Source organism: Chlamydomonas reinhardtii, chromosome 8 (assembly GCF_000002595.2).
Source record: "Chlamydomonas reinhardtii strain CC-503 cw92 mt+ chromosome 8, whole genome shotgun sequence".
Taxonomy (NCBI): domain Eukaryota; kingdom Viridiplantae; phylum Chlorophyta; class Chlorophyceae; order Chlamydomonadales; family Chlamydomonadaceae; genus Chlamydomonas; species Chlamydomonas reinhardtii.
In genome coordinates, this window is record NC_057011.1 from 254,410 (window position 1) to 278,928 (window position 24,519).

At 64.2% G+C, this 24,519-nt stretch overlaps 6 protein-coding genes across 7 annotated transcripts; 5 read left to right on the forward strand and 1 right to left on the reverse strand.

The window, feature by feature from the left end:
* Positions 1-10: 10 nt before the first annotated feature.
* On the forward strand, positions 11-5,982 carry CHLRE_08g358555v5 (uncharacterized protein). Its single transcript, XM_043064738.1, has 11 exons — positions 11-153; positions 494-741; positions 1,354-1,523; positions 1,794-1,917; positions 2,218-2,273; positions 3,317-3,382; positions 3,708-3,808; positions 4,060-4,157; positions 4,452-4,534; positions 4,735-4,822; positions 5,071-5,982. Exons 1-11 carry the CDS (start codon positions 60-62, stop codon positions 5,281-5,283), a joined length of 1,341 nt encoding a protein of 446 aa, XP_042921739.1. The 5' UTR covers positions 11-59; the 3' UTR covers positions 5,284-5,982.
* Positions 5,983-6,200: 218 nt separating this feature from the next.
* CHLRE_08g358556v5 lies at positions 6,201-7,082 on the forward strand. Of its 2 annotated transcripts, none has more exons than XM_001703671.2 (4): positions 6,201-6,453; positions 6,533-6,618; positions 6,737-6,836; positions 7,015-7,082. In XM_001703671.2, the coding sequence occupies exons 2-4, from the start codon at positions 6,557-6,559 to the stop codon at positions 7,021-7,023; spliced, it is 171 nt and encodes a 56-aa protein (XP_001703723.1). In that variant the 5' UTR covers positions 6,201-6,453; positions 6,533-6,556; the 3' UTR covers positions 7,024-7,082. The 2 variants fall into 2 exon arrangements, with proteins under 2 accessions (XP_001703723.1, XP_042921740.1); XM_043064739.1 differs by having other exon boundaries at positions 6,538-6,618.
* A 1,137-nt stretch (positions 7,083-8,219) lies between these two features.
* CHLRE_08g358557v5 (uncharacterized protein) lies at positions 8,220-12,640 on the reverse strand. The gene is made up of 8 exons (XM_043064740.1): positions 12,033-12,640; positions 11,801-11,877; positions 11,486-11,579; positions 11,210-11,290; positions 10,794-10,835; positions 10,195-10,266; positions 9,581-9,870; positions 8,220-9,177 (listed from the first exon to the last, which is right to left on the reverse strand). The coding sequence occupies exons 1-8, from the start codon at positions 12,198-12,200 to the stop codon at positions 8,910-8,912; spliced, it is 1,092 nt and encodes a 363-aa protein (XP_042921741.1). The 5' UTR covers positions 12,201-12,640; the 3' UTR covers positions 8,220-8,909.
* A 190-nt stretch (positions 12,641-12,830) lies between these two features.
* On the forward strand, positions 12,831-13,802 carry CHLRE_08g358558v5 (uncharacterized protein). Its single transcript, XM_043064741.1, has 2 exons — positions 12,831-13,318; positions 13,510-13,802. The coding sequence occupies exons 1-2, from the start codon at positions 13,290-13,292 to the stop codon at positions 13,664-13,666; spliced, it is 186 nt and encodes a 61-aa protein (XP_042921742.1). The 5' UTR covers positions 12,831-13,289; the 3' UTR covers positions 13,667-13,802.
* Positions 13,803-13,850: 48 nt separating this feature from the next.
* On the forward strand, positions 13,851-16,362 carry CHLRE_08g358559v5 (uncharacterized protein). The gene is made up of 2 exons (XM_043064742.1): positions 13,851-14,709; positions 14,920-16,362. Exons 1-2 carry the CDS (start codon positions 14,516-14,518, stop codon positions 15,080-15,082), a joined length of 357 nt encoding a protein of 118 aa, XP_042921743.1. The 5' UTR covers positions 13,851-14,515; the 3' UTR covers positions 15,083-16,362.
* A 218-nt stretch (positions 16,363-16,580) lies between these two features.
* Positions 16,581-23,891, forward strand: CHLRE_08g358560v5 (uncharacterized protein). Its single transcript, XM_043064743.1, has 15 exons — positions 16,581-16,983; positions 17,269-17,458; positions 17,888-17,973; positions 18,177-18,449; positions 18,763-18,939; positions 19,251-19,440; positions 19,632-19,723; positions 19,937-20,248; positions 20,478-20,920; positions 21,345-21,501; positions 21,717-21,881; positions 22,019-22,050; positions 22,347-22,669; positions 22,810-22,998; positions 23,372-23,891. Exons 1-15 carry the CDS (start codon positions 16,965-16,967, stop codon positions 23,454-23,456), a joined length of 2,733 nt encoding a protein of 910 aa, XP_042921744.1. The 5' UTR covers positions 16,581-16,964; the 3' UTR covers positions 23,457-23,891.
* Positions 23,892-24,519: the final 628 nt, after the last annotated feature.

The window sequence follows — 24,519 nt, forward strand, 5'->3', positions numbered from 1 at the left end:
TCCCCCAATAAATTTGCGCAAAATCTTAGCCTTGTAAGCCGTTAGGCATAAATAGCACCATGCGCGGCGTTGCTAGCGACAGCCTGCGAGCCAGCCTGCGCCGCACGTCGGCGCGCTGCCTGGCGCACGCGCGGGCGCCCTTCTCCCCCAGACGTGCGTGGGGGGCTGGGGGCCCGAACGGGCAGTGGGGTCCAGAGGCGGGAAGGGGAGACTGCATACTTCTCTTACTTTTCTCGTGCCCCGGGTAGCTCTGTGCGAGGGTGGCGGGATGGCTGGGGGTGGCGGGAACACCGTGCGGGAACACCCTCGCCCTCCTTGCAATAGTGTGTGCGGCTGTGACACGTGTATTTTGTGGGGCTCGATGCTGCTACTTCCGCGGGCCGGAGCTGTGCCCCACTTGTTGCCAAGTGTGTGAGCCGTGAGCGCCCCTTGACCTGTGTGGTGACCATGCCCCCTATCCGCATGTGCTGTCCATGCACGCCCGCGCCCTCAGCCAGCCATGCCGCGCCCTCGCCCTCGCTGCGGACACCCGCCCACGGCAGTAGCAGCACAGCTACAGCCGCCGCGGCGTACGGCACCGCCAGCAGTAACAGCAGCAGCAGCAGCAGCACTAGCAGCAGCAGCAGTAGCAGCACCCACACTGACGGCTCGCCGGTCCTGGAAATCCCGGACACTGTGGGGCCGCCGCCACCGGCGCCGGGCCCCGGGGTGATGGTGGCCTACTACGCCGACCACTGGAAGGTGCGGCTGTGTGTGTGTGTATGTGTGTGTGTGTGTGTGTGTGTGTGTGTATATGTGTGTGTGTGAGGTAGTCCTAACCAGGACGCATGCCGACCCAGCGCGCCACGTGCCACGTGCCACGTGGTGAGCAGTGGCGCCCAGGGGCCACAGCAGCCGCGGTGGGACCGGCGTGTGTGTGTGGGAGGGGGGAAGGAGAACGTGCCCTGTCCCCTGCCCCGCCAGAACCGCCATGGCCGGCGTGGCAACTCCACGAGCGTCCCTCGCTCCGCCCCAGCGCCCCCGCCCCCCGCTTGTTTGGCTTGATGCGGTTTACTCTGGGGCTTTGGGCTGGTACTTACAACCCACCACCCCCACCATCGCTTCCCGTGCGCCCACGCGGCGGCACTGGCCAGACCATGTGGGGCCCTATCCTCCTGGGACCTAGATGATATGTTGGGCTTGGGCGCATACTCCCCACCCACCCCGAAACAAACAAAACACCCACCCACACGCGCCACACACACGCTGCACATCCACACGCCCCCACACGCACACCTACACGCCCCCACACGCACACCTACACGCCCCCACACGCACACCTACACGCATACACACACACGCACCCGCCCTCAGGTGCCGCTGCCCGAGGGCCACCGCTTCCCCATGCTCAAGTACGCGGCCACTCGGGCGGCGCTGCAGCAGGACGGCTCTCTGGAGGGGCGGCTGGCGCTGCGGCCGGCGGCGCCCGCGGCACTGGAGGACCTGGCGCTGGTGCACTGCCGGCAGTACGTGGAGAGGTTCAGGTGGGGGCAGGCTGGAATGGGGGGGGGGTGGGGAGGGGAGGGGGCGGTCCCTACGATGTGCGGTGACCACCGCATGCCGTCTCCCACACACGCTCATCACGCGCTGGTGCCGCCCCACCGACCTACACCTACCTCCAACCCCTCCTCAGCCCTCCACCCTTTTCGCTCTTTTGCATTGGGTTCGGTTAAGTTCGGGCTGGTATCTACAACCTCCCCTCACTCCTGCTCCCGCCCACCCCACCCACCCCTGCCACCCCCACCTTCCAAAAGGCTGAACGCCATGACGGAGCCCGAGATGCGCAACGTGGGCTTCCCCTGGAGCCCGCAGCTGGTGGGGCGCACCTTCAGCAGCTGCGGCGGCACCGTGGCCGCCACACACCTGGTCATGCAGCAGGTGGGCGGTGGGGGGTGGGGGTACGGGGTGGAGGTACGGGGTTAGGTCATTCCCAACCCAACATAAACCATTGCCATTGACGGCTGGGCAGGTGTGTGGGTGTGGGAGGGGGAAAGGGGGAGTGTGATGAGGACAACCCCCTCCCACATACACGCACACCGCGAACACAGAGATACGGGCGTTTGGGCAGGTGTCCGTTTCGTTCTTCAACACACAGCTGCTCCCTCCCTTCCTATCTCCCTTCCTACCTACCTCCCTCCCTCCCTGCCTCCTTCCCTCCCCTCTGCCTGCCTGCCTCAGGGCCGGGGCATTGCGGGCAACATCGCGGGCGGCACCCACCACGCCTTCCGGGACCGGTGAGCGCCCGCAACCCACACATGTTTGCGCGTGTGTGTGCGTGTGTGTGTGTGTTAAAGAGCACAAGGAAAACGTTGCGCAAAGACAGTGTATGCGATGCAGCAAAGCGACGGTTTACGGATGTTACCTGAAGTTACCTCGCATACCTGCTGCGGTGAGCCGCCGGTCTTACCAACCGGAAATCGCGCAACCCCCGCTGCTCTAACCTCGAGGGGGGATTCGTGTCCACACGCTCTCAAGGGTGCAAACCCATGCATGTGCTCACGGTACCGTGAGGCCCAGGCACTCCTACGATTCCTAGCTCCTCGTCGCTACTCCTGGCCGCTAAGTCCAAGCTCCCGCCCAATCCTCGATGAAATTCTCACCTACGAGCGAATAAGAAAACAACAGAGCACAGGGCGGCAGCAGGGGAGTGTCACGAACAAGAGCGAAGGAACATGTTAGCGCGGCGGCGCGCGACGAGCAAGAGCAAACACGCAGCCCAGTCCCAGCCCAATTAACTATACTAGGGGTTGCGCGATTTGGGAAAGAGACGGAGGGTGGGCGACCACGAGCAAGTAAACAGGCGGGGGACGGCATGGGCGCATGCATGACGGCAAATGCAAATGGGGTGTCAGCACCATGGGCTGGCGGGGGAAGAAAACCCCCGCTCCCCACTCCATGGTGTGACGGAGGCGGCACACGCTAGGTACTCCCCTCATGCGGCCATGTAGCACCAGGTCCAAGTACACGCACAGCTTATGGGGACGTCGTGTGTGTGTGTGTGTGTGTGTGTGTGTGTGTGTGTGTGTGTGTGTGTGTGTGTGTGTGTGTGTGTGTGTGTGTGTGTGTGTGTACGAAGTCGGGTGTGAGGAGCTCTCCATGGCGTGTGGGGGCTCCAGTCAGTCACACGGCGCGGGCCACAGGGCGAGCAGTGTTGCCACTGGTGCCAGCTGCTGCCCACACCCACCCACCCACCCACCCACCCACCCACTCCCCCTCACCTCTCCTCCCCACGTCTTCCCCTCCCCACCTCTTCCCTCACACGCACACGCACACACAGCGGCGAGGGCTTCTGTGTGTTCAACGACATCGCAGTGGCGGCGCGCGTGGCCATGAGGGACTACGGGTGGGTCCGGGTCCGGGTTTGGGCGTGTGTGTGTTTGTATGTACGGTATGTTAGTGATCACAAGGAGATGCAGGATCACTGTATGTGTGCTATGTAGACATGCGTGCATGCGTGAGGAGGGGATGCGGGTGTTCGCACACAGCGGCAGGCGTCACACAGGCACGTGCGTGCGCTGCATGCGCGGCCCAGGTTGCTCGGGTTTCTGCCGGTGTTCGGCCGTGTGTCCACACCTCTGAGCTGCCTCCTGCATTCTCAGTCCTGGGATGGTGCCAACACCCGTTCCCCCTATCCCCGCCCCTAACCCCCCACCCCCACCCACCCCCAGTCTGGACTCCATCCTGGTGCTGGACCTGGACGTGCACCAGGGCAACGGCACCGCCGACCTGTTCCAGGGGGAACCCCGGGTCACAACATTCGACATGTTCGGTGAGGGGGGGAGGGGGACGGGCGGGGGCGCAACATGCGCGTCTGAGCGTGTGCGTCTGAGCGTGTGTATGCGTGTGCGCGTCTGAGCGTGTATGCGTCTGAGTGTGCACATGTGAGCGTGTGCGCATGGGCCTTGTGTTAAAGAGCACCCCATTTAAATCTGGCCCCTTCACCTCTGGCCATGCAGTCTGCCCTTCAGGGAGGGAGAAACCCACCTCCAACCCCCCTACCTCTACCCGCCCCCTCCCCAGGCGACAAGAACTACCCCTGGAAGACACGGCGGCGCAACACGCACGACCTGCCCCTGCCCGACGACACCGGCGACGAAGAGTACCTGGGCCTACTGAGGGTGAGGGGGAGCGGAGGGCAAGTGTGTGCGCACGGTGCGTGCGTGTGCGTGCGTACGTGTGCATTCCCTATTCCCTTTCACCCCGACCCATTGCCTGCGCAGCCCTCTTTCACACAGCCAGCCAGCCGCTCCCCTCTGCCTCTACCCTTCCACCTCCCACCTCCCCTCCGCCCCCCCCCCTCTCGCTCTGCGCCTCACTCCGCCTCCCCCCGTCGCTGCTACCCGCCCGCCCGCCCTCCCGCCCTCCCCCGCCCTCCTGCCCTCCCCGCCCTCCCGCCTTCCCCCGCCCCCCAGTCCTGGCTGCCCCGCCTGCTGGCCGACCACCGCCCGCAGCTCATCCTGTTCCAGGCGGGCGTGGACGCACTCAAGGGCGACAGGTGGGGAGGTGCAGATACTAGCCCAAACTCCACGTGATGTGATGTGATAGAGACCACAAGGGCAGGGAACTCGTTGTGCCGTGTTGACCCCGCGTTTGGGCTGTGGGATGTAATCCCATAGTAGCCCTTGGCGGGACTAGCCGGCAGGAGTTTCGGGAGTCTAAGCTGCGACACTGCATCTGCCCCCACGTCACGCACAGCTTCGGCCGCCTGGGCCTGAGCCGCGGCGGACTGCTGGCGCGCAACAACCTGGTGTACGGCACGGCGCTGGAGGCGGGCGTGCCGCTGGTGAGGGGGGCGGAGGAGGGGGGGGGCGAGCTGGGGGGGGGGGTGGAGGTGGACGGCGGGCGTGCCGCCGGTGCGGAGACGGGACGGGGGCTTGCGTGGTCGTGTGCGTGTGACTGTGCAGGTGTTCGTGTGCGCCTGCATGTGGGTGTGGGTGTTCAAGCCTTGCACCCCTTGGTTTCCTGTCAACTCGCCTGCCGCTCGTATCTTCCCGGCCCCGACCCCCCTGCCCCCCTTCCCCCCCCCCCCAGGTGGTCACCATGGGCGGCGGCTACACGCGGCCCATGGACGCCAGCGTGGCCTGCCACACCGACGTCTACCGCACCGCCGCCTACAGACTCAGCGCCTGGGAGCAGCAGCGGCAGCAGCAGCAGCAGCAGCAGCAACAGAGGGTGGAGGGGAGAGGCGCACGAGCAGAGGCGGCCGCGGCGGCGGCGGCGGCCGCGTCGAGCGGGCAGCATTAGAGCGTACGGTGTGTGTTGTGTGAGGTGCGAGGTGTGTTAGAGAGCTCGAGAGAAGGCAGCATGCAGGCCAGTCTGAGTGAGGGTTGAGTGGCAGGGTTCCGCAGATGCTATAACTTGCGTAAACCTAACTCGACAAGTCTTTAGCACCAGCTTGCATGGTCAGCAGGTGTGCTGATTAGACAACCAACGCATGGAGGGTGGGTGTGTGATGGGACAGGGTTTAGGCCGGAGAGTGGGTGTCACTGATGTCGTCGTGTGATCGTGTGGGGCAGCGCCGCCAGGGCCGCTAGGGCCCAGGGGGTGTACGGCTCATCGGCAACGGCAGGCAGGCAGTGGTGTGTGCGAGCGGCACGATGTGACTGACCAAGATCGTGCCTGCACAGCGCTACAGTAGGCTGCCGTGAATTCCATGCAGTGATTGAGCGGGAGTGCGGGACACCAGCGGTGAAGCACCGCACGACGTGACGGCCCGTGTGTGATGGGCGGGCGTTGATAGCCCGTGGCATAGCGTGGCATAGCCTGGACGGACAGGCCGTGGCCGACTGGTATTGGGCCATTTAGATGGGCACTTTGGGTAACTACCGCCATGAGCTCGGTCCAGGAAGCTTGCGTGGCTGTGCAAGGATTAGGGTGTCGGACGCATTGGAAGGGGGCCCCCTGATTCCGGCACGCCACGCAACCCTCGACTCCAACGCTCAACCCTGGCCGGTGTCCACCCAGCCTATGCAGCGGATACACTACTCCTCATTCCGTGCTTCTCCTTCGGTCATGGGGGGCTGCTTTCGGTTTGCTACGCACGCCAGAGAGGTGCACCGCCTGCCCGGGGATGCGCTGTGAGCGTGCCGTGACACCGAGCCGCCGCGCGTATTCAGTTTGTGGATACGTGTACTGGACAAAACATTGAAGCACCTTGACAACGTGCCCGGGCTGAAGTGAGCGCACAAAATGTTGCGGGACATTTCTCGCGGCAGCGGCAACATATGTGGCGCAGGGAAAATTCTTGGGCATTGAACTAAGCTCATTATATCCTGAGAATTTACAGGGTGGCTTTCTGCACAAGGAGAATTCGCAATGGGCGCCGCCGTACATGGTCGGCGCTTGCCCAAACGCGGGCTCACGCACAGTCTCTTTCCCTCTCGCGCGCCTAGTGCCCAACGTGCTCTTGTCCTGGTGGGTGTGGAACTGAGCGCTGCTCGGCTTGGCTAGCAATCTCCGACTGCCGCCTGAAACGAGGGGTCTTTTTGTGCAGGTCAGGCAGCTGTAACCTGCAAACATGGGCCACAACGACGTCTGGAACAGCCACCCCAAGGGCTACGGCCAGGGCTCGCGCCACTGGTGAGCGGGGGGCAGCCGATGCAGCGCCGGCGCAGGCGGGGACGCCGCACGTCCCGATTAGCGTCCCGAGCTGTATCAAACGGCGAAATTTTGCTGATATCTGATTGTGTTGCCGCAGCCGTGTGTGCAACAACAACCACGCGCTCATCCGCAAGTATGGCCTGAACATCTGCCGTCAGTGCTTCCGCGAGAAGGCCGCTGACATCGGCTTCGTCAAGGTAGGTGCTGCGCGGGGAGGGCTTGGCTGGCTGGGCCGCGGTATGGGGCCGGCGGGTAGGCTGCCGGGAGCGGGCGACCCCAGGTCCGCCCCCCCCTCCCGTTATTGGGCTGGGCCCCGGGGTATCACATACTGGACTAACCGTGTGCTCCCTGTGCTTGTTTCCTTGCCCCACGCAGTACAAGTAAAATGCCCGAATGTTGGGTATCTAGCTCACACGGCAGTTTGTAAGGTGCTGAGGCGTTGACCGGACGTGTCCCGAATCTCAACCAGTGCCCCACACGCATTAGCGCCAGAGCAGCACCGCAAACAGATTGGCCACATCAGGCAGCGCAGCGCAATGCAGCATCAGGTCAGGGCCGAGCAGCTTCGTGCATTGTACTTGGTGGACCACCAGGCAGCAGCACAGCTAGCAGCAAGCAATGGATCAGGTGAGTACGGCACCCTTGGATCGGGCTGGGGCGGGAGCAGACAAGCAGGTGCGGGTGAGCGTAGCAGGAGCAGCAGCAGCAGCGACAGCCCTGGCGGCGGCACGGCGAGGCCCAGGCGTTTACAATCGGCGGGTGGCGGGTGCGGCGTGAGAGTCGCGCAGTCGCGAGAGCTGCCCTCAGCGGACCTGGCGGGTGCGGCGCGCCGGGCTGCTGCCGACCGGGCGGGTTGGTGCCGGAGGAGTGCAGCTGCAGGCGAGGTGCCCAGTGCCGCGGAGCTGCTGCCTCACAGCTCAGCAGTGCGCTGTTGCTGGCCTGCCGCCGTCTCCGAGCGCTGGGCTGCGGGGAAGGGGGCGCCTGTGCGTCGGGGTGATGCGGTCGGTACGTGTGCGGGCGCGCTCAAGCGGCGCATGCGCCATGCTGCCTGCGCGGCCATGTTGACCGCCCGCCCGCGCAGCCGGCCTGCTGCTCCGCCCGCCGGGCCCGGGGCCCTGTCAGCGTGGGGCACGGCACGGAGTGTGCAGCGGCTCGGCAGCGCCCGCCTGGCTGCATGCAGCCACCGCACCAGGCGTACGGCCAGTGGGCGGCACACGCAGCGCAGCAGCCTCTGGGGTTTGCCTCAGGGTGGGCGGACCCGGTCTGCAGCAGCGGCGTCGGGCTGCCAGGGCGTCAGCCGGGGTGGGCAGCATGTTTGGGTGTTGGTGGGGATTGGAGGGGAGGGGCGGGCGGGGGTTTGTCGGTCCAGCAGCGCGGCAGAGGGGCGGGCGGGCAGGCGGACCGGCCGCCATGAGCTGTGCCCCTGCCCCTAGCAAGCACCAGACTCAGACGCCCAGCCCTCCAGCTTGATGCTCCGTTTCCCTGTCCATGCATTCTGTGTGATTGAATGGCGTTTGGCCAGCCGCAGCTTTGAGCAGGGCACAGCAGTAAGCAGGTGGCTGCGTTCAGCACACAGCGTTCATCAAGTGGGATTACAAAACAAGCTGTTCGGCGGAGCCTGCAGCAGCGCAGCACCTTGCGCTCAGCACCCTTGACGTAGACAGCGTCTGCCCACACGGCCACACCATGCCTCGGGTTATATCCCAGTTACAGCTTGAGTTCAGGTCAGCTCTCACGAACTTGGGCGTCACTTCGTACACCGTACGTATGTGCTTCCACAAATCCCGCATCTTTCCCGTCTCCTCCAGCCACACATATGATTTCTTCCTCTCACTCTCTGACTCTCGTATGTGATGATTCTTCTCTCATGATACCGTGCAAGTAATGGCTAGCAACGGCGGGGCGGCAGAGGAATGCCACGCTACCCATGGATATGCATTCCACCCTTAGCTACTTTGAGACATCAGTCCGCTAGCCGTGACTGGCCCTGGCTCTGCCTTAGCGGCCTCATCCCACAGCGCTTGTCACTGTCTAGAAAATAGGGCCCTAGCCGCCTCACTACTAAGAAATGCATGCGTCCCAGAGCGCTGCTCCTGTTGAAGTCACGCTCGTCGCTCGGGCCGCCAACGCAACATCAACCTGCAGCACTGCCCCACCCGACCACGCCACAGCTGACACCAACCGCCATCAACCACCGCAACATGCATGCCGCCAGTCCCCACCACAGCAGTGTGCTGCCAACCGGTCGCAAGCGCTCCGCACGGACCAACTCACGCCCGCTTCTTGCCTTGCGCCCCCGCCGCCGCGCCCTCCAGCACCTTGCGCCGCAGCCGGGCCACCAGCTCCGGCAGCGCCTCCGGCCCCAGCCCCGAGTCCGCGTCACCAGCCCCCTCTTGCTGCTGCGGCGCCTCGCCTTTCCCCTGCTGTTGCTGCTTGCTGGTAGCAGTGGTGGTGGCGGTCTTGGTCTTGGGGCCGGCCGGCGGCGCGAATATGTCGCGCAGCTGCGCCGCCCGGTCGTCGTCCAGTGGCGTCTCCCACCTGAGAGGGGTGGAGCAGGGTTGAGTGCTAAGGAACAAAACGGGGAAACGGTCGAAACCCTGTGGGGTTGTGTGTGTTGTGTATGTGTGTGCCTGTGTGTGCGTGTGTGTGTGTGCGTGTGCGTGTGTGTGCGTGTGTGTATGCGTGTGTGTGTTTGTGTCGTGGCGGTGGGGTAGCTGTTGCCGGATGCGGGCGAAGACAGCAGCCGCGGAAAGGGTTCAGGGGCGCATGCGCACACGGCCTCGCGTAATACACACGCGCACGCAACCCAATCCCTCAACACTCGCTCGCCCGTCGTTCCCCATCGCTGATGGGCTGGGGCACATCCTCAACCCCCCCTTGCGTCCTGGTTGAGTTTGGATTGGAGTGAAGTACCCTTCCCCCTTCCGGCCCCGCACCCCACCTGTCCAGCGGCTTCACCACCTTGTCCAGCCTCCGGCACGAGCTGAAGTGCGGCGCCACCACCGCCCCCGCCCCGCCGCCCCCAGCCGACGCCGCCGCGCCCCTCGTGCCGGCTGCCGCCGCGCCCGCTGACCCCGCGCGCCCGCCGCCGCCGCCCCACAGCCAGGGCAGTGGCAGGAAGCACAGCGGCCCTCTCCCGTGCCCGTGCCCGTGCCCCCGCTCGCGCTCCCTCGCCCGCTCCAGCTCCTCTTGGTCGTAGCGGTCAAAGGCGGCGCGAAGAGTGCGGCAGCCCTGGCGCCGAATGGGCGATTCAAGGGCGGAGCAAGGGTGGGAAATGGCGTGAGCTGCGAGAAGGTTGACGTGAGCAGAACCTAGTGTGGAAGTACTTCTGCCCATGCCGCGCCACCCTCCACGCCCGATCCACAGATTGACGCCTGAGTGCTCCTGACGCCCCCGTAAGGCGGCGGCAACATCCCCTGGTGTACCCACCGGTCACGACGCTCCCTTGCTGATGAGGACCTAGCATACCTGCTGGGCTTGGACTCCAGTCACCCACTGCCCCCACGCAGACCTCGCTCCCTCCCTCCCTCCCTCCCTCCCTCCCAGCCTGCCCACCTGCACCGCCTGGTAGTGCGACACCATCTTGTAGGCGGTGTAGTACAGCGTCACGTTGGGCAGCGGCGTCAGCTGGGGGGAGGCAGGGAGGGAGTCGGGGGGGTTACATTCATGATTAATTAAGAAGTGAAGTCGTAGGCAGGTACAGTTGCAGCGTAGACGCGTTGTTACCGATGTCCGTGAAGTCCAGCGGCCAGCTCCAGCGCGTAGACCCGCCGAAGGCTGCTGCTGCTGCTCTCCCATTTTGTCTAACGACTATTCTAAGTAGGTTGATCGTATTGTAGTAACGTCAGTAAGATGATCACGTATAGCTCAGTAGCGCTCGGATGCATATGCGGATGCGAGTGCAACGCGACCGCCGCTGGACTTTCCTATACCCGACTTGCTTTGTACGGGCGGGTGGCGGGCTGGGGTGGGGTGGGCTGGGGGTGGGGGGTGCAGGCGGACCCAGGGGCGCCGCGACGGCCTCACCGGGGCAGCCGCATGCGCCACGGCCCCACAGCCGTCCGCGCCTCATGCGCAGTGTGCGCACGCCTTCCAGTGAGACGCCAACGCGGAACCCCCTCACTCCCGCCCCGCCCCGCCCCGCCCGCACTCACCACGAGCGGCAGCTGTGGAATGGTGGCCAGTGCCCAGCCGAGCTGTGACGGGGGCACAAGTGCGCAGCGGTTGGAGTTGGAAAGGATGTGTCAAGGTAACGGCGGTGGCTGTGCTGGTGATACCGTAATGTGTAGGGGACGTGGGACACGGACACGGCGGGCCAGCGGCACACGTGGACATGCTGCCGCCGCCGCCGTCGCCTGCACCTGGCCCGCCGTCGTATGCCCGAGCCCGCCTTGGCACAGGCAGCCGCTGTAAGCGGCATCAGTCCCACTCCCCCACTGTCCCCGCCCATTAGCGCGCCAGCCGTTGCTCCTGCTCCCCGTCCCCACTCCAGGCCTGCATGGCGCCAGCCCCCAACCCCACCCCTCGGACCCCAGCCCCGGGCCGCCCTCACACAGCTGCGCGCTCTCACAATGCGGCGGTTGTGGAAGGCCTCCTGCGCCTGAGCCATACGCCGCATGCGCCGCCGCACCAGCCGCTCCTTCACAGACGCCTGCAGATGTGGTGGTGGAATGGTGGTGGTGGGGCGGGGGCACAAGGCCGCGGGGCATGGACACTGGTCTCCTCTCTGGCGATTCTGGGCCCTGGGCGCATCTGCACCCATCTGCACCCAGCCTTACCCGCCCACCAGCACCCACCTACATCCACCACGCACCAGCACGCACCAGCACCCCCATCCCCCACGCACCGGGTGTATGACCTCCAGCTCCCCAGGCTGCCGCGGCAGCTGCTTGAGGAAGGTCTCGGTGGGGTCCTCCTGACTTAGCACCCACCTGGCCAGCCTGTGGGCTCGCAGTGGGGGGAGGGGAGGAGAGAGGCAGGGAGGGAGGCAGGGAGGCGAGGCGGGTGTGGTATGAAGTCGAGCCAGTGCGTCCCACATATGCCACCAGTCCTCACTCCTCCAGCCCCAGTCACACACACGGCGTGTGCAAAAGCCTCGAGCTAGCCTCGGCCCCACCCCGCGCGAGGCCTGGCCCTGTTTCTTCTTCAGCCCTGCACGCACTTGTAGAGCCTGTTCCTGAAGGAGCCCTCCTCCGCGGCCTGCATGGCCTTCCATTGCTTTTGTGTCGCGGCGTTGAACTGTCGGCGGGACACGACAGCCGGGCAATGGCAAGGCAGAGGGCTTGGAAAGGCCCGGGCGTGCGGGTCGAGCGGGGTTTGGGGGCATCGGCGCCCGCGACGGTTCGGCTCCGCCCTGGCGGGCCTGAGCCCGCCCATGCTGTAGCATCCCGCACCTTGTAGCTGATCTCCTTGCCCAGAAGCTGCGCCTTCTCCGGCAGCGACCCGCCTTGCGTCCAGTGCACCGCACGCTCCGCTGCGGCCTCGGCCGCTGTGGCCTCGCTAAAAGTGAACCAAAGCCAGTGCTTCTGGTATACGGGCACGACTAGGACCTTGGTCTTCATTTTCGGGTGCTTCTTGCGTCAGCGGTGTTGCAGCATCGTCGCTGATTGCTTCTATTTCAGCGAAGCAAACGATAGTCAGGTCGCAGGCGAGGAGCGATGCAGTGAATGCGAGGAATGCAGCATTGTGCGCATTCTGGCGGGGAATACTGCGGAAATTTTGCCGAATCGGAAGCCGCTTTTGAATCCGGCCAGCTGCTTCATTGCGCTATTTACGGTGTATATCTTGGCCCACAGTTGCCAACGTAGCAGTGATTGATGTCATTTGTGAGTTTGCACTCAAGGTGAGCAGGACGGTGGCCGAATTGTAACAGGCAGGGCCGAGATTGCAGCGGTGGTCAGCTAGTCAGTATAGAAACCGCGTCCTTTAAATAGTTTTAGCGCGCTGAGCTGGAGCGCGCGACCCCCGGGGCGATTATGTCGCGAAGAGCGACTGTTTGCTCTGTTTATTGCCTTCCGGTGACATTAGCAAGCTTTTATAACGCAAAAGATAGCGCACGAAGCGCTTACCGCCAGGGGCATTAAAGAACATACGTCCAATGGCGACTCGAGTCGTATTTTAGAAGCTTGGGCGGTATATGGGGCGTTGCGAGCTCCTTCTGCCCCAATACCTGTATACGTCCTTCAGATAGATCTCCCAGTCTCCCGGTCACCCCCTGACTCTGAGCTGTGCGTTGTCAACCTCTGGAGAATTGCGGTCCCAGCCGCAACCCCTGTTACGCACCTGCTCAGGAGCTGAATTGGCACAACGTCACGCGCCGTATTATTATATAAGCCTTGCCAGACCCACCTGGTCTCTCTGCGGGAGACTGCGCACCGAGTCGTTCTTCCTTCGCGGCCCCGGCAGACCAGCGCACGCGACAAGGCCGAGGGTCACAGTCCAGTCAGCAGTAAACCATGGCTCCCTCTAAGCCAGCATCCACGGCCGCGAGGCAGCGTAAGGCGGAATTGGGGTTTAGCGCTGACACACGGTCGGCAGCCGCTGCGGGTACTCGGCCCGCAGACCCCGGCCCCAGAAGCGCCAGGCAAACCCCAGCTCATGCTCCTCGCCACGTGGCCGCGAGTAGGAAGCCCATGACGGTTGCAAGCTGGATGAAACTTCAGCTCTTTCGACTGCACGTGTGAGTTGTGCGCGTTCAGGCCGCAGACAGGGAGGGATTCGGGTGTGTGGGGATAGCATGAGGACACGCGCTTTACGTGGCTTCAGGGAGTCCCTGTTGCGTGTATATATGTTTATTGTTTAGAACCACTCCGCCAGCGGCCAACGCCCCAGCCCCCTCACCTTTCCCTTGCTGGCCCCGTCCCTCCGCAGGCATATGGGCGGCCCGATCTGGACGACGGGCGAGAACGTGGTCATGTACCTGCTGCTGGTGCTGGTGCTGGCGCTCATCGGCCTCGGCGCCTACAAGCAGCTCTGCAAGCTGGCAAAGCTGGTGGCGATGAAGCTCGGCGGCGCCGGGAACTATTGATGTAAACACTGCCACAGAACTGCGCACTGGTGTGGTGGATTCAGGTGGGTGTGATGGATCAAGCTAAGGGGCATTGCGCTTGGGCGTTACTGCGGCAGGCAGGACGGGTGGGTGTGTGGGTAGAATTTGGGTATGAGTTATATATAACGCGCTCCTTATAGCTGGCCTCGTTTAGCGAACCCGCCCAGGACCCGCCCAGCAGCGTCCCAAGGGCCAGCACTCCAGCAGTGCCTGCTGCGTCGCAGTGCACCGCACGCCCTTGGCCACCGTCTGAAAGTCAATTTAAGCCAGCGCTTTCGTAGGCAGGCAAGAACACGGCTTCGGTCTTCATGTTTTGTTGTTTCTCCTGTCTGTGTTGCGGCATGGTGATTGATTCTACCTCTCTCAAACAAATGAGGGCCGGACGAGCCGCAACGTAGTCAATGCGCGATGTATTAGAATGACACGCGGGGACAGAAAGTCTTTGGGATCGCCCGGTCGGTCGGAATGATCACATTGATGAAATTGAAATTGCCGGTCGCCCCATATTTCGTTACCAGCTCATTTGTCACGACATTGCATACTGCAACCTTACATATATCATTTCAATGCCACAGGCAGCTGTTCTATAGGCAACTTTTCAAGCAAATCCTGGTCCAATACAGAGCCTGTTTACCCACTTGGGAACTCAAAGCACAACGTAGAGAGCACATCACAAAGTAGCACGTGCCGGACCACTACATCGCTCACTCGACGGGGGACAGCGCACAGCTGCTTGTGGCACCTGCCCGGCTTCTGTAGGCCCCAGCTCGCGCCACAAGAGCACCGCTCGGTCAGCTGTAGCCCATGGGTCCCTCTAAACCCGCAGCTATGTCCGCAAAGCAGCGCAAGGCGCCAGGCCCCAGCACTGACACACGGTCGTCGGGTAACGGGGCTGTGGGTACTCGGGCCGCGGACCCCGGCGCCACCAGCACCGGGCAAGACGTAGCCGATGGCAGCCGCCAGGGGAGGAAGCCCGCAACACTTGCAAGCCAAACAGGAGTTCTGCTATACCGGCTGCATGTGTGAGTTGCGCTCGCGCAGGACGCCTGGCGCGGCATGCAGGGATCCGGGCATCCTGGCGCGCGTGGGGTTGTACACAAGGAGGCCACTTGGACCTTGACCCGCAATGGTTGAGTGGGTCCAACTTGCCGTGGCACACGTGGGGTCTGCGCACGCCATTGCTCAAATACGCCTCCTCACCTGCCCCTGATTTGCCCCTGCCGGACCCGCAGTGCTATGGGCGGGCCCATGTACACAACGGGCGAGAACGTACTCATGTACCTGCTGCTGGTGCTGGTGGCGGCGCTCATCGGCCTCGGCGCCTACAAGCAGCTCGCGAAGCTCGCAGAATTGGCGACGAGCAAGCTGGCTGGCGCGGCGGGGCCAGGGAAATAATAATGCGCGCACTGTTGCTGTAGGAACAGGTAGATGTACATGGTAGACATGGGTAGAATAATGGAGCTGTCTGGTGATGAGGGACGGCACCCCGCGCCGCGTTGCGGGGGTATGGCGCGGCACCATTGGCGCGTGCCAGCCACGGGCGTGGGCTCCGACACGGTGTGCGCAGCAGGTGGAGGGTGGCGTGCAGCGACTGCGGCGCACTGGTCAATAGCCGATTTCCTGGGTGTGCGTGCGAGTGTGTTTCATGTGGGGCATGCAGACGTGTGTGTAAGGCTGGGTAAGGATATGCCAAGGTGCCTGTGCTGCGCGGCTTGAGTGACCGGCGATTGTGGTGGGGCACGGCAGGATCACGGTGGACGGCAGTGCGCTGGAGGCTGGGCCGGTGCTGGTGGGGCGTGCGGGTATTGATTCTGATGGATGGTGGGTGGCGCGGCGTGCCTTCGCACGCGGGTCGTGCTTCATACCCATGACCCCTGGCCACCTCTTGTCTTCGGTTCGGCACCAAATACACTACGCCCGCGAGTGTCACGTATTAAGTATTTGGTAAAGCCTATTGATCGCAGATAGGCGGCGGTTTCGTGTTGAGGCAGTTTTGAGACCGTTCGCCAATGTGGGGGCGCCATCAAGGGCAAGGAGTGTGGGGCGGTTGCATGGGCTGCTGCCGGTTGCGCGGTCGTGTGGACGGACGCGGCTGTGTGCTTACCGGTATGGGCCAGCCAGGGCGTGCATTGGCGCGGACTGGCCCCGGGGGGCATGAGCGCGCACTGGACCCTGCAGCATGCGGCCGGGGGCGTGTGTGTACCGTAGTAACGAATAACCGCGTGTGGTGATTGTTGCAGTGCTGGGACCCAGGAGGCTGTGTGGCCAGGCCTGCAAGGGCCGGGTCAAGGTCAGCGAGACGGTGCAGAGGGTGGTGGTGCACTTGGGATGCCGCGCACGCAAGGGGGTGGTGGTGGTGCGGGCGGGAGGTGCGGGGTCACTGCTGGGCGCAGGGTGGGTAGGTGCGCCCTTTGACCAGGACCTGGCCTGGTCCAGTGCACCTCCTGGTGCAGGCCGTGAAGCCACGGCTGAAAGCGTGTGTATGTGCCTTCAATGGGATTTGGGAGGGTTTGATTGGGTGGGCGGCAGGTGATGGTTGTGGTTGCACTGGACCGGTGTGCACGGCCTGCTGACGGCCGTGTGGCCCATGCAACGCCCCCGTGAGTGCGGCCGTGCCACTTGCTGCAAACGACCAACAGCATTTACGTGCCTCGTCTACTCTCATGTTGTCACATGCGCTTGCCTGTGCCCTTGACCTGCGCGGCTGCGCCACCTACCCCGTCACAACGCAGTGCACCACTCCCATCAGTCTGGGTACGGTCGTCCGTACCCCCGCGCGCCCCGCTGCTGACTGCCTGTGACGGGCAGGCGTCAGCTGGCGTCAGCCCTCAGCAGGCTGCGGCAGTGTTATGCTTAATTATATACCTCAGTGCATGTAACTTACACTGGATCACATCCAATCGGTTTGCCATTACCCCCATTACAGTAACGCGCGGCGCACATGGGAACAATTGCAGGCGGGCGCCCGCCGCCTCACTCATTGCTCACACTCAGCAAAGTCCAATGTCTTGAATCGTCGCCAGTTGGCAAACGTCATAATAGTTTGAAAGCACTCTTTTCATTCCCATTAACAAAGAAGAAACGCTCCTGAGACCGTTTTGTCACGTTAACAAATTTGGCGCGGATGTCTTCCCAGCGTAGGACCACGCCAAAAGCCGCGCTCCTTGCTATCTTCGTCACCATAGTCGTTTCTTTAATTTGCGCCTCTGAGGCGAATCCAGGAAGGGTCCGGAGGCTGCTGAATCATGAGTCGGTTGAGACTAATCTTAGCCCGCCGATGCCACCGACCCCTTCTGGTGGGTTATCGTATGCAAACAAGATGCCCGATGGTTCGATGCGCACGGGCAGCCCGAAGCGCGCAGCAAATAAACGGGCGCCGGGCGCGGGGCACAAGCATGTGCTGCGAGCTCTGCGTGGCTGCGAATAGCTGCAAGGCTCGCGCGCACTGCGACGGCTGCTTGCCATGTGCTAGCATAGATCTTGCGCCGCTTCCGCCACAAGCAAAACCGATGACCACGGCGCGCGCCACCTGACTGACAGCTAGCACGCCCCCACGCCCGTACGCCTTCCCGTGCCCGCAGGCTATCACGCGCTGACCGGCTTCTGCCGCTACCCCGGCACCGACCTCCTGGGGTTCGACCTGGGCTGCTATGCGCCCGAGCAGCCCGGCGCCTGCCCGCTGGGCGCCAACGCCACGTCAGCCACGCTGCAGGCGGCGGCGGAGGCCTGCCAGGCCAACCCCGGCTGCCACGCATTCACGTCGGACGGATGGTGGGTGCATGGGTGGATGGGTGGGTGGGTGGATGGGTGGATGGGCGGCAGGGGTGGGTGGATGGACGGTTAAGAAGGCACGCACGTGTTACAATGTCGCCGTATGCAACCTCTCAAACTTCGGCGCGCGTTCCGCCGCGCTGGATGCGCCCTGCCCTCTTCCGCGTTCCTGCCCTGCCTCGCGTGGCGCCGCGGCCACCCTTTGCTACCGTGTTGTCACCACGTACATACGCCGCCACCTGCACCACCAGCTTTTGCATGCGGCCAGCCAGGGACTGATGACTCTGCCGCCGCCTGACACTGTGACGACATTGCACCGCACATGGCTGCCTGCCTGCCTGCCTGCCTGCCTGCCTGCCTGCCTGCCTGCCTGCCTGCCTGCCTGCCTGCCTGCCTGCCTGCCTGCCTGTGCCCCTGCTGCTGCTGCAGGCTCAAGGCCACGGGCCAGCCCTCCTTCACCAGCCGGGTGGAGTACCTGGGCGGCCCCTGGCAGGGACTGTACACCAAGCGGCCCAGTGAGTAGTGGTGCCCGGTGCGGAGGCCCCGGTTCGGTACCAGACACCCCACAAAGTGACATGCCCCTCCCGCGGACCTCAAGGTCCCCTCACTCCCCACTCCAGCTGGTCATACATGCTGTTTACTGCAGGGGGCACCCCTGGCTGACTGCACACCCGCGCGCCCAACGCCAAATCGTCAATTTCAAACCCGCGCTCCGCAGGCACCGGCGGTGCCCTGGACGCGTTCTGCTTCTACCAGGGCCAGGACATCTTCGGCAACACGCTCTCCCGCGGCACCGCCAACCCTGACCCCGCAGCGGACGGCGGCAACGCCGAGGCCCTGGCCGCGCTGTGCCTGGCCACCCCCGGCTGCCTCGCCTTCAACACGCAGCAGTACCTCAAGCGCACCGCCGACCTGGCGGCCGTCAAGCCGCTGACGGCCGTGTTCCCCAACCCAGGCCAGGGGCTCTACATCCGGGCCACACTGCCCGCACGTGAGTAGTGGTGGCGATGCATCATCGCCGTACACACGGAGTTGCAGCCGGCGGCTGACACGCACGCACCGGCCGCGCCTCGCTCGGTCCGGGGCCGTCGTGGGACAAGCCTCCTGCATATGCTGTGGGAGATGTAGTGTAGTGTGTTGTGCGCGCGCCTGTGCCGCCGCAGCTCTGGGTGAGCTACCACGGTGAGCTGCTCTTGCCAGCATGCTCGCCCCCTGCCCCCTGTTCCGCAAGATGGTCTACCGTCTACCACTTAACTAATCATGAATGTAAAACCCCGCCCACTCTCACACACGTGCAACCGCAGCACCGCCGAGCCCCCTGCCGCCCAGCCCGCCGGTACCGCCGAGCCCGGCGCCTCCGAGTCCGGCGCCGCCCAGCCCGGAGCCCCCCAGCCCAGAGCCCCCAAGCCCAGAACCGCCCAGCCCGGAGCCGCCTAGTCCAGAGCCACCCAGCCCGAAGCCGCCCAGCCCACGCCCTCCTAGCCCCCGCCCTCCCAGCCCAGCCCGCGCCCTCCCAGCCCGGTGCCGCCCAGCCCCAAGCCACCGAGCCCTGCGCCGCCCAGCCCGGCTCCCCCCATGCCGCCCAGCCCGGCACCGCCCAGCCCTCGCCCTCCCCGCCCTCCCAGCCCGCCTCCTCCCTCCCCTCAACCTCCTGCGCCCGTCGGTGAGTGCAGGAGCCGATGTGAGACCTATGCGCAACGGCCCCACCCGCCCGCTTCGCATTGTTACAATGTTACGTACCGTAGTAAACGCCTTGGTTATGATGCTCTGCCCCATGTAAACCTTCCCGCAGGCGAGTTTGCTTTGAGCAGCTTTTGCCCCTACCCGGGCCAAGACATTGTGGGTTTCAACATCAGCTGCGGGCTGCCGGCGGCACAGGGCGGCTGCGCTCGCGGCCGCACCGTCAGCCGCAGCCAGCTGCTGGGCCTGGCCGCTGCCTGCACCTCCACCCCCGGCTGCCTGGCCTTCACGTCGGACGGATGGTGCGCCACACGCACCCCTGCATGCCGGATTGCCGGGAACTTGTTTTACTTGTCCGGGTGTCAGCGGTAGCTAGTGCTGTGTGCGTCCGTTGTGCCCGGCTCAGCACAGGCCCGTCGGTTAACGCCGTATGTGTCTCTGCTGTCCCCCGCCCCCGCCGCCGCCGCCGCCGCCCCCAAACAATCCAACACAGGCTCAAGTCTGAGGGCGTGGAGGCGCTGCACCCGCCGCCCATCAGCTACATGACGGAGCCGCTGCAGGGCGCCTACGTGCTGAGGCCCAAGGGTGCGCCATCCATCACCAGCAATTAATAACAGGCTATCAGTACCAGCGATGCATGATGAGCCCCAGCCAATTGAGGCATCCTGCCTAGACTTTCAATCCTAGCCAGCTCAGTCCTCCTTCACAACCTTGGGTTAATTCCTTACCCTCAGCACGTGCGCCCCATAAACCGTTCAGTGTCTTCACGATGACCCCTCGCCCTCCCCCTCCGCGCAGTGCTCCGCTACGCCACGGAATCCTTCTGCTTCTACCCCGGCCGCGACCTGCCCGCCGCTGGCTCCGACGCCGCCGGGTCTGTGCTGCCGCTCCTGGACGCAGATGAGGGCGACGCGGCGGCCCCCGGCGCCAGCCTGCTCTTCCGGAACGCGCAGGCCCTGGCGCAGGTCTGCCTGGAGACGCCCGAGTGCCTGGCCTTCACCACCGCAGCCGAGTTCCGTACGGACGGCGACTCCGGGGCGCTGGTGACCAACACCACCAAGTTCAGGACGGCGCGCGAGGGCACCTACATCCGCGCGGTGCTGCCCGCCCGTGAGTAGCCAGTGGGCGGGCGGACGGGCACAGGCGTACGTATACGTGGGGTTCGTGTCACGTCACGTGTATGTCTGTGTATATATGTGTCTTGGCTTGGCATGCCGCGTGCTGCATGTGGCCCTACCTCGTGCTGGTGGCTTTCTGACGGCCGCGGTGCCTGCTGCCTACTGCTGCCTGCTTCCTGCTTCCTGCTTTGCACAATTGCACCCATGTGACCTGCGTGCAGCTCCCAGCCCGCCTCCGAGCCCGGAGCCGCCCAGTCCGGAGCCGCCCAGCCCTCCTAGCCCCACGCCGCCCAGCCCTGCCCCGCCCAGCCCTGCCCCGCCTAGCCCTGCGCCGCCTACCCCTGCCCCACCCAGCCCAGCTCCGCCCAGCCCCACGCCGCCACCCGTTGGGCCCTATGCCACTGCACTCAGCGGAGCGCGTGACAACACGCTGTGTGCCCTGGTGCAGCCGGGGGGCCGCGTGCGGTGCATCGGCAGCGGCTACGTGATGGCCGGCACCAGCAGGACGGCCAACGGCAGCTACGTCAACTTGGGCACCAACACGGGGCCGGTGAAGATGGTGGCGAGCCACTCCATGGCGCAGCACGCGTGCGCAGTGTTCGAGAGCGGCAAGCTCAAATGCTGGGGCGCGGGAGGTGACGGCCGGCTGGGCTATGGAGACACGGTGCGTGCGTGAATGTGTGAGTGTGTGCGTGCGTGCGTGCGTGCGTGCGTGCGTGCGTGCGTGCGTGCGTGCGTGCGTGCGTGCGTGCGTGCGTGCGTGCGTGCGTGCGTGAGTGCGTGTTTGATAGGCAAAAGGAAAAGGACGCGCCGCAGCGTGTGCGCGTATACATGTTGCTTACTACGGGGTCCTGCGCACGTTCCAGTATCGCCCAAATTACAGTGAGCTGTCATCGCCTTGTAGTGCTACCGGTTCAGCGCTTGGGTTGAATTGGTGCTGTGCTCGCTGCTGCTGCTGATGCAAAGCACACAAGGAGCGAGGTGCAGAGGGCCGGCACCGTGGGGGCATGCGGAACGAACTAACGTGCAAGCGCATCCCGGCGGCGGCTTGCCGTGCTGTGTATGTGCTGCTGGTGGATTGATTGCAGGTCACGCGCTATGTCCCGGCTGACATGGGCGACGCGCTGCCGTACGTGAACCTGGGCGCCAACGTGACGGCGTCGCACGTGTCAGTCGGGCAGTACGTCACGTGCGCGGTGGTGCAGCCCGCGGGCCGCGTCAAGTGCTGGGGCAACAACGTGAACAGTGAGTCAGCCGCCCGCTCACCGCCACCTCTCCCTTCAGCTTCCCTTGGTGTGCCAGCTAATGTAGCCTGTAGGCCCCTCGCTTCACTCTCCAGTTTTGTAGCTGGGAAAGTAGTCTTGCCTAGCCTGCTGACTCCGTGTCATCCCGATTGATTTATTGGACTCATTCTGCCCCCCCCCGCCCCCCCCCCCCCACACACACACACATGGTCGCAGACTGGATGTTGCCGCGCCCAGGCAACCAGGGGGACTCTCCCGATGAGGTCGGGGACAACATGCCCGCAATCAACCTCGGGACCAACGTCTCGGCTTCATCCGTCGCGGTTGGGTACGGGCACATATGTGCAATCACGGAGACCACAAAGCGCGTCAAGTGCTGGGGTAAGATGCATGCGCGGGCAAAGGAGTTTGGTTTGGGTATCGAGAAGAGGTCTCGCGCAAGACAGTCCTGCAAGCAAGCAGAAATGTTGACTGCACGGCGTCCTGTCCTGACAGCTGTTCACTCGTCTGCAATGCAGGCAGCTGGGACACGCTCGGGTACCCTACAATCGTGAGTCTGAAGTGATTCATTAGGCCGGGGCGGGGGCTGTGATGGTGCACTTCTGCGGCCCCTTGGTATCAGCAGCTAACTATCGTACATTCCCAAACGCGCTCCCCCATACACATCCCATCCAGTCCCGGCCTGCCCCTGACACGTATATGTTACGGTTGAGTCGGGGGATACCCACCGCCAGTTTCCCCCTACCTCCAGTCGTGCCCGCGCCCAATCAATCCCAACTGCCTGTCCGCCCCCACCTTCCGCCCCTCGCCTAAAACAACGCCTCGAACCCTCTCCCCCCCCCGCAGCCCTACCGCGCGGCCAACGCACCGTCTGACATGGGTGACAACCTGCCGTACCTCAACTTCGGTAAAAACGTAACCGAGGTCACGCAGTTGGTGGCGGGCGAGTTGTACGCGTGCGCGCTGGTGCAGCCCGGCGGCCGAGTGCAGTGCTGGGGCCGCGGCGAGTACGGTGTGACCGGCACCGCTGGGGGCAGCCTGTACTTTGACCACGTGGACGGCGACAACAGCCCGTTCGTGGACTTGGGCACCAACGTGACGGTGACGCAGCTGGCCGGCGGGCAGGAGCACGTGTGTGCACTCACGACCGCCGGCCGCGTCAAGTGCTGGTGAGCATCGCGCCCTGCGTGTGACAGTGGGTTGTGTGTGTGTGCGTGTGTGTGCGCGTGCGTTTGTGCGTGTGTGCGTGTGCGTGTGTGCACGTACTCAGTCCGCACCACGCACTCTCTTTGTCGCTGTGCCGCTGCAGGGGTCTGGCCGTGCTGGGTTATGGAGATGCGGGGGGCTTCTACCAGCAGAAGTCGCCCGGTGCCATGGGCGACGCACGGGCGTATGTGGACCTGGGGCCGTCAACAGACGTCGCGTCGGTGGCCGCAATCGCCGCCATGCCCAATGGCGCCTGTGCGCTGGTGCAGCCTGGAAACCGCGTCAAGTGCTGGTGAGGGGGGATGGATGCCCAAGCCCAACGTGTAGGTCTGAATCGACACCGCCGTGCTGTCAAGGAACTATCGCTGCCCATCTCATGGGGAGGAGGGAGCAGGCCTGGGGGACTACCGGGACATGCAGCGGCGGGCGTTGGGGGGGGGGGCTGGTTAAAAGGGGGGGTAAAAGCGTGTGTGCAGTGTCATACTGCCGTACTGCCACCGCACGTGCGTGCTAGAACGCCGTGGCACATATGCACAGCTAGCTACTGCGCAGTGGGTAAGCTGCTGACATGCCTGGTGGACTGCGTGGCCAGCGGCGCCCGTGTATCGCACAGCAAGCAACGCCGTGCTCCGTGCGCCGTGCCATGTTCCGTGCCGCGCTCGCAGGGGACTGGCTCCCGACAACAACATCTACGGCGACGCCCCCGGAGAGATGGGGGCGGCCCTGCCCTTCCAGGACATGCGCCTGTGATGATAATGTGGTCATGATGGGAGCAGCCGGCAGCGCTATAGCTTGTACGGCACGGCCTCAAGCACGGGCTGGGAGGTAGGCAAGCAGGGGGCGCGGGGCCGCAACCAGCATATCCCTGCCTGGCCACGGGCCCATGCCGCTCGTGCAGGTGGCCTGTGGCAAGTGCGAGTGGCTAGGCTGTTGCTGCTGGGCGTCCACGCGTCTACCTGTTGGCCCGCATGCATGCGCGGGTGGCCCGCATGCATATATGCCTGTTCGGTACGGCGGGAGGATACGAGCGGAGCGTCCTATGTATGGGAGCAAGCCTACTAGAGCTTCAGTAGGCCGACGGCGTTGCAGGCAGGACGCCCCTGGGGTCCAGAGGAGGGTGATCGTTTTCCACGTCACTGGCTCGTGAACTGCGTCAGCAGGCCGCTCTTGTAACCGATGCAATCTATAGCGCACGTGTGCAGCTGTGTGCAGTGACAGCAGCAGAGAGCAGAGGAAGGGCATCTTACGCCGCTTACGCCGTGTGCATTACACAGCGCGTGCACACGGTGCCAGACCCATAACAGACCCCTTGGGACACGAGGCATGTGTAGCCAAGGCCGGTAGATGCCATGTGTGGCTGCTGTGACACGGGGGGGGGGGTAGCCGTTCATGTGCGTAACCCTTGTCACCACACACAACATGTGCATGCGTGGAGGACGGAGTGATGAAGTGATTTTAAGTCACAAGTGCTGACGTCCAAATGGGGAGGCGGTGCGTGTGCCCACACGGCCATCCAGGCAGCAGCGCTACCCCAACTCCCCAAGCCCAGTGGCCAGTGCCCGAGCGAGGCGGCCTGCGGACAGAGCTGCGTTCATGGGATCCGCCGCTATAAACCTGGCTTAACGATGCGGCGGAGTTCACAGCACCTGAGCATGGCCCTGTGCGCCCTGGCGGGATGGTATGCACAGAATACTCTACCGCTCTAAACTCTTTGGGCCGAGCTTCGAGGGCGCAGCCTTCCTGCCCTGCCCTGGCCCTGGCCTCGGCAAAACACAGTGTAGGCATGGGCCATCGTCCGTCTATCGATAAGCAG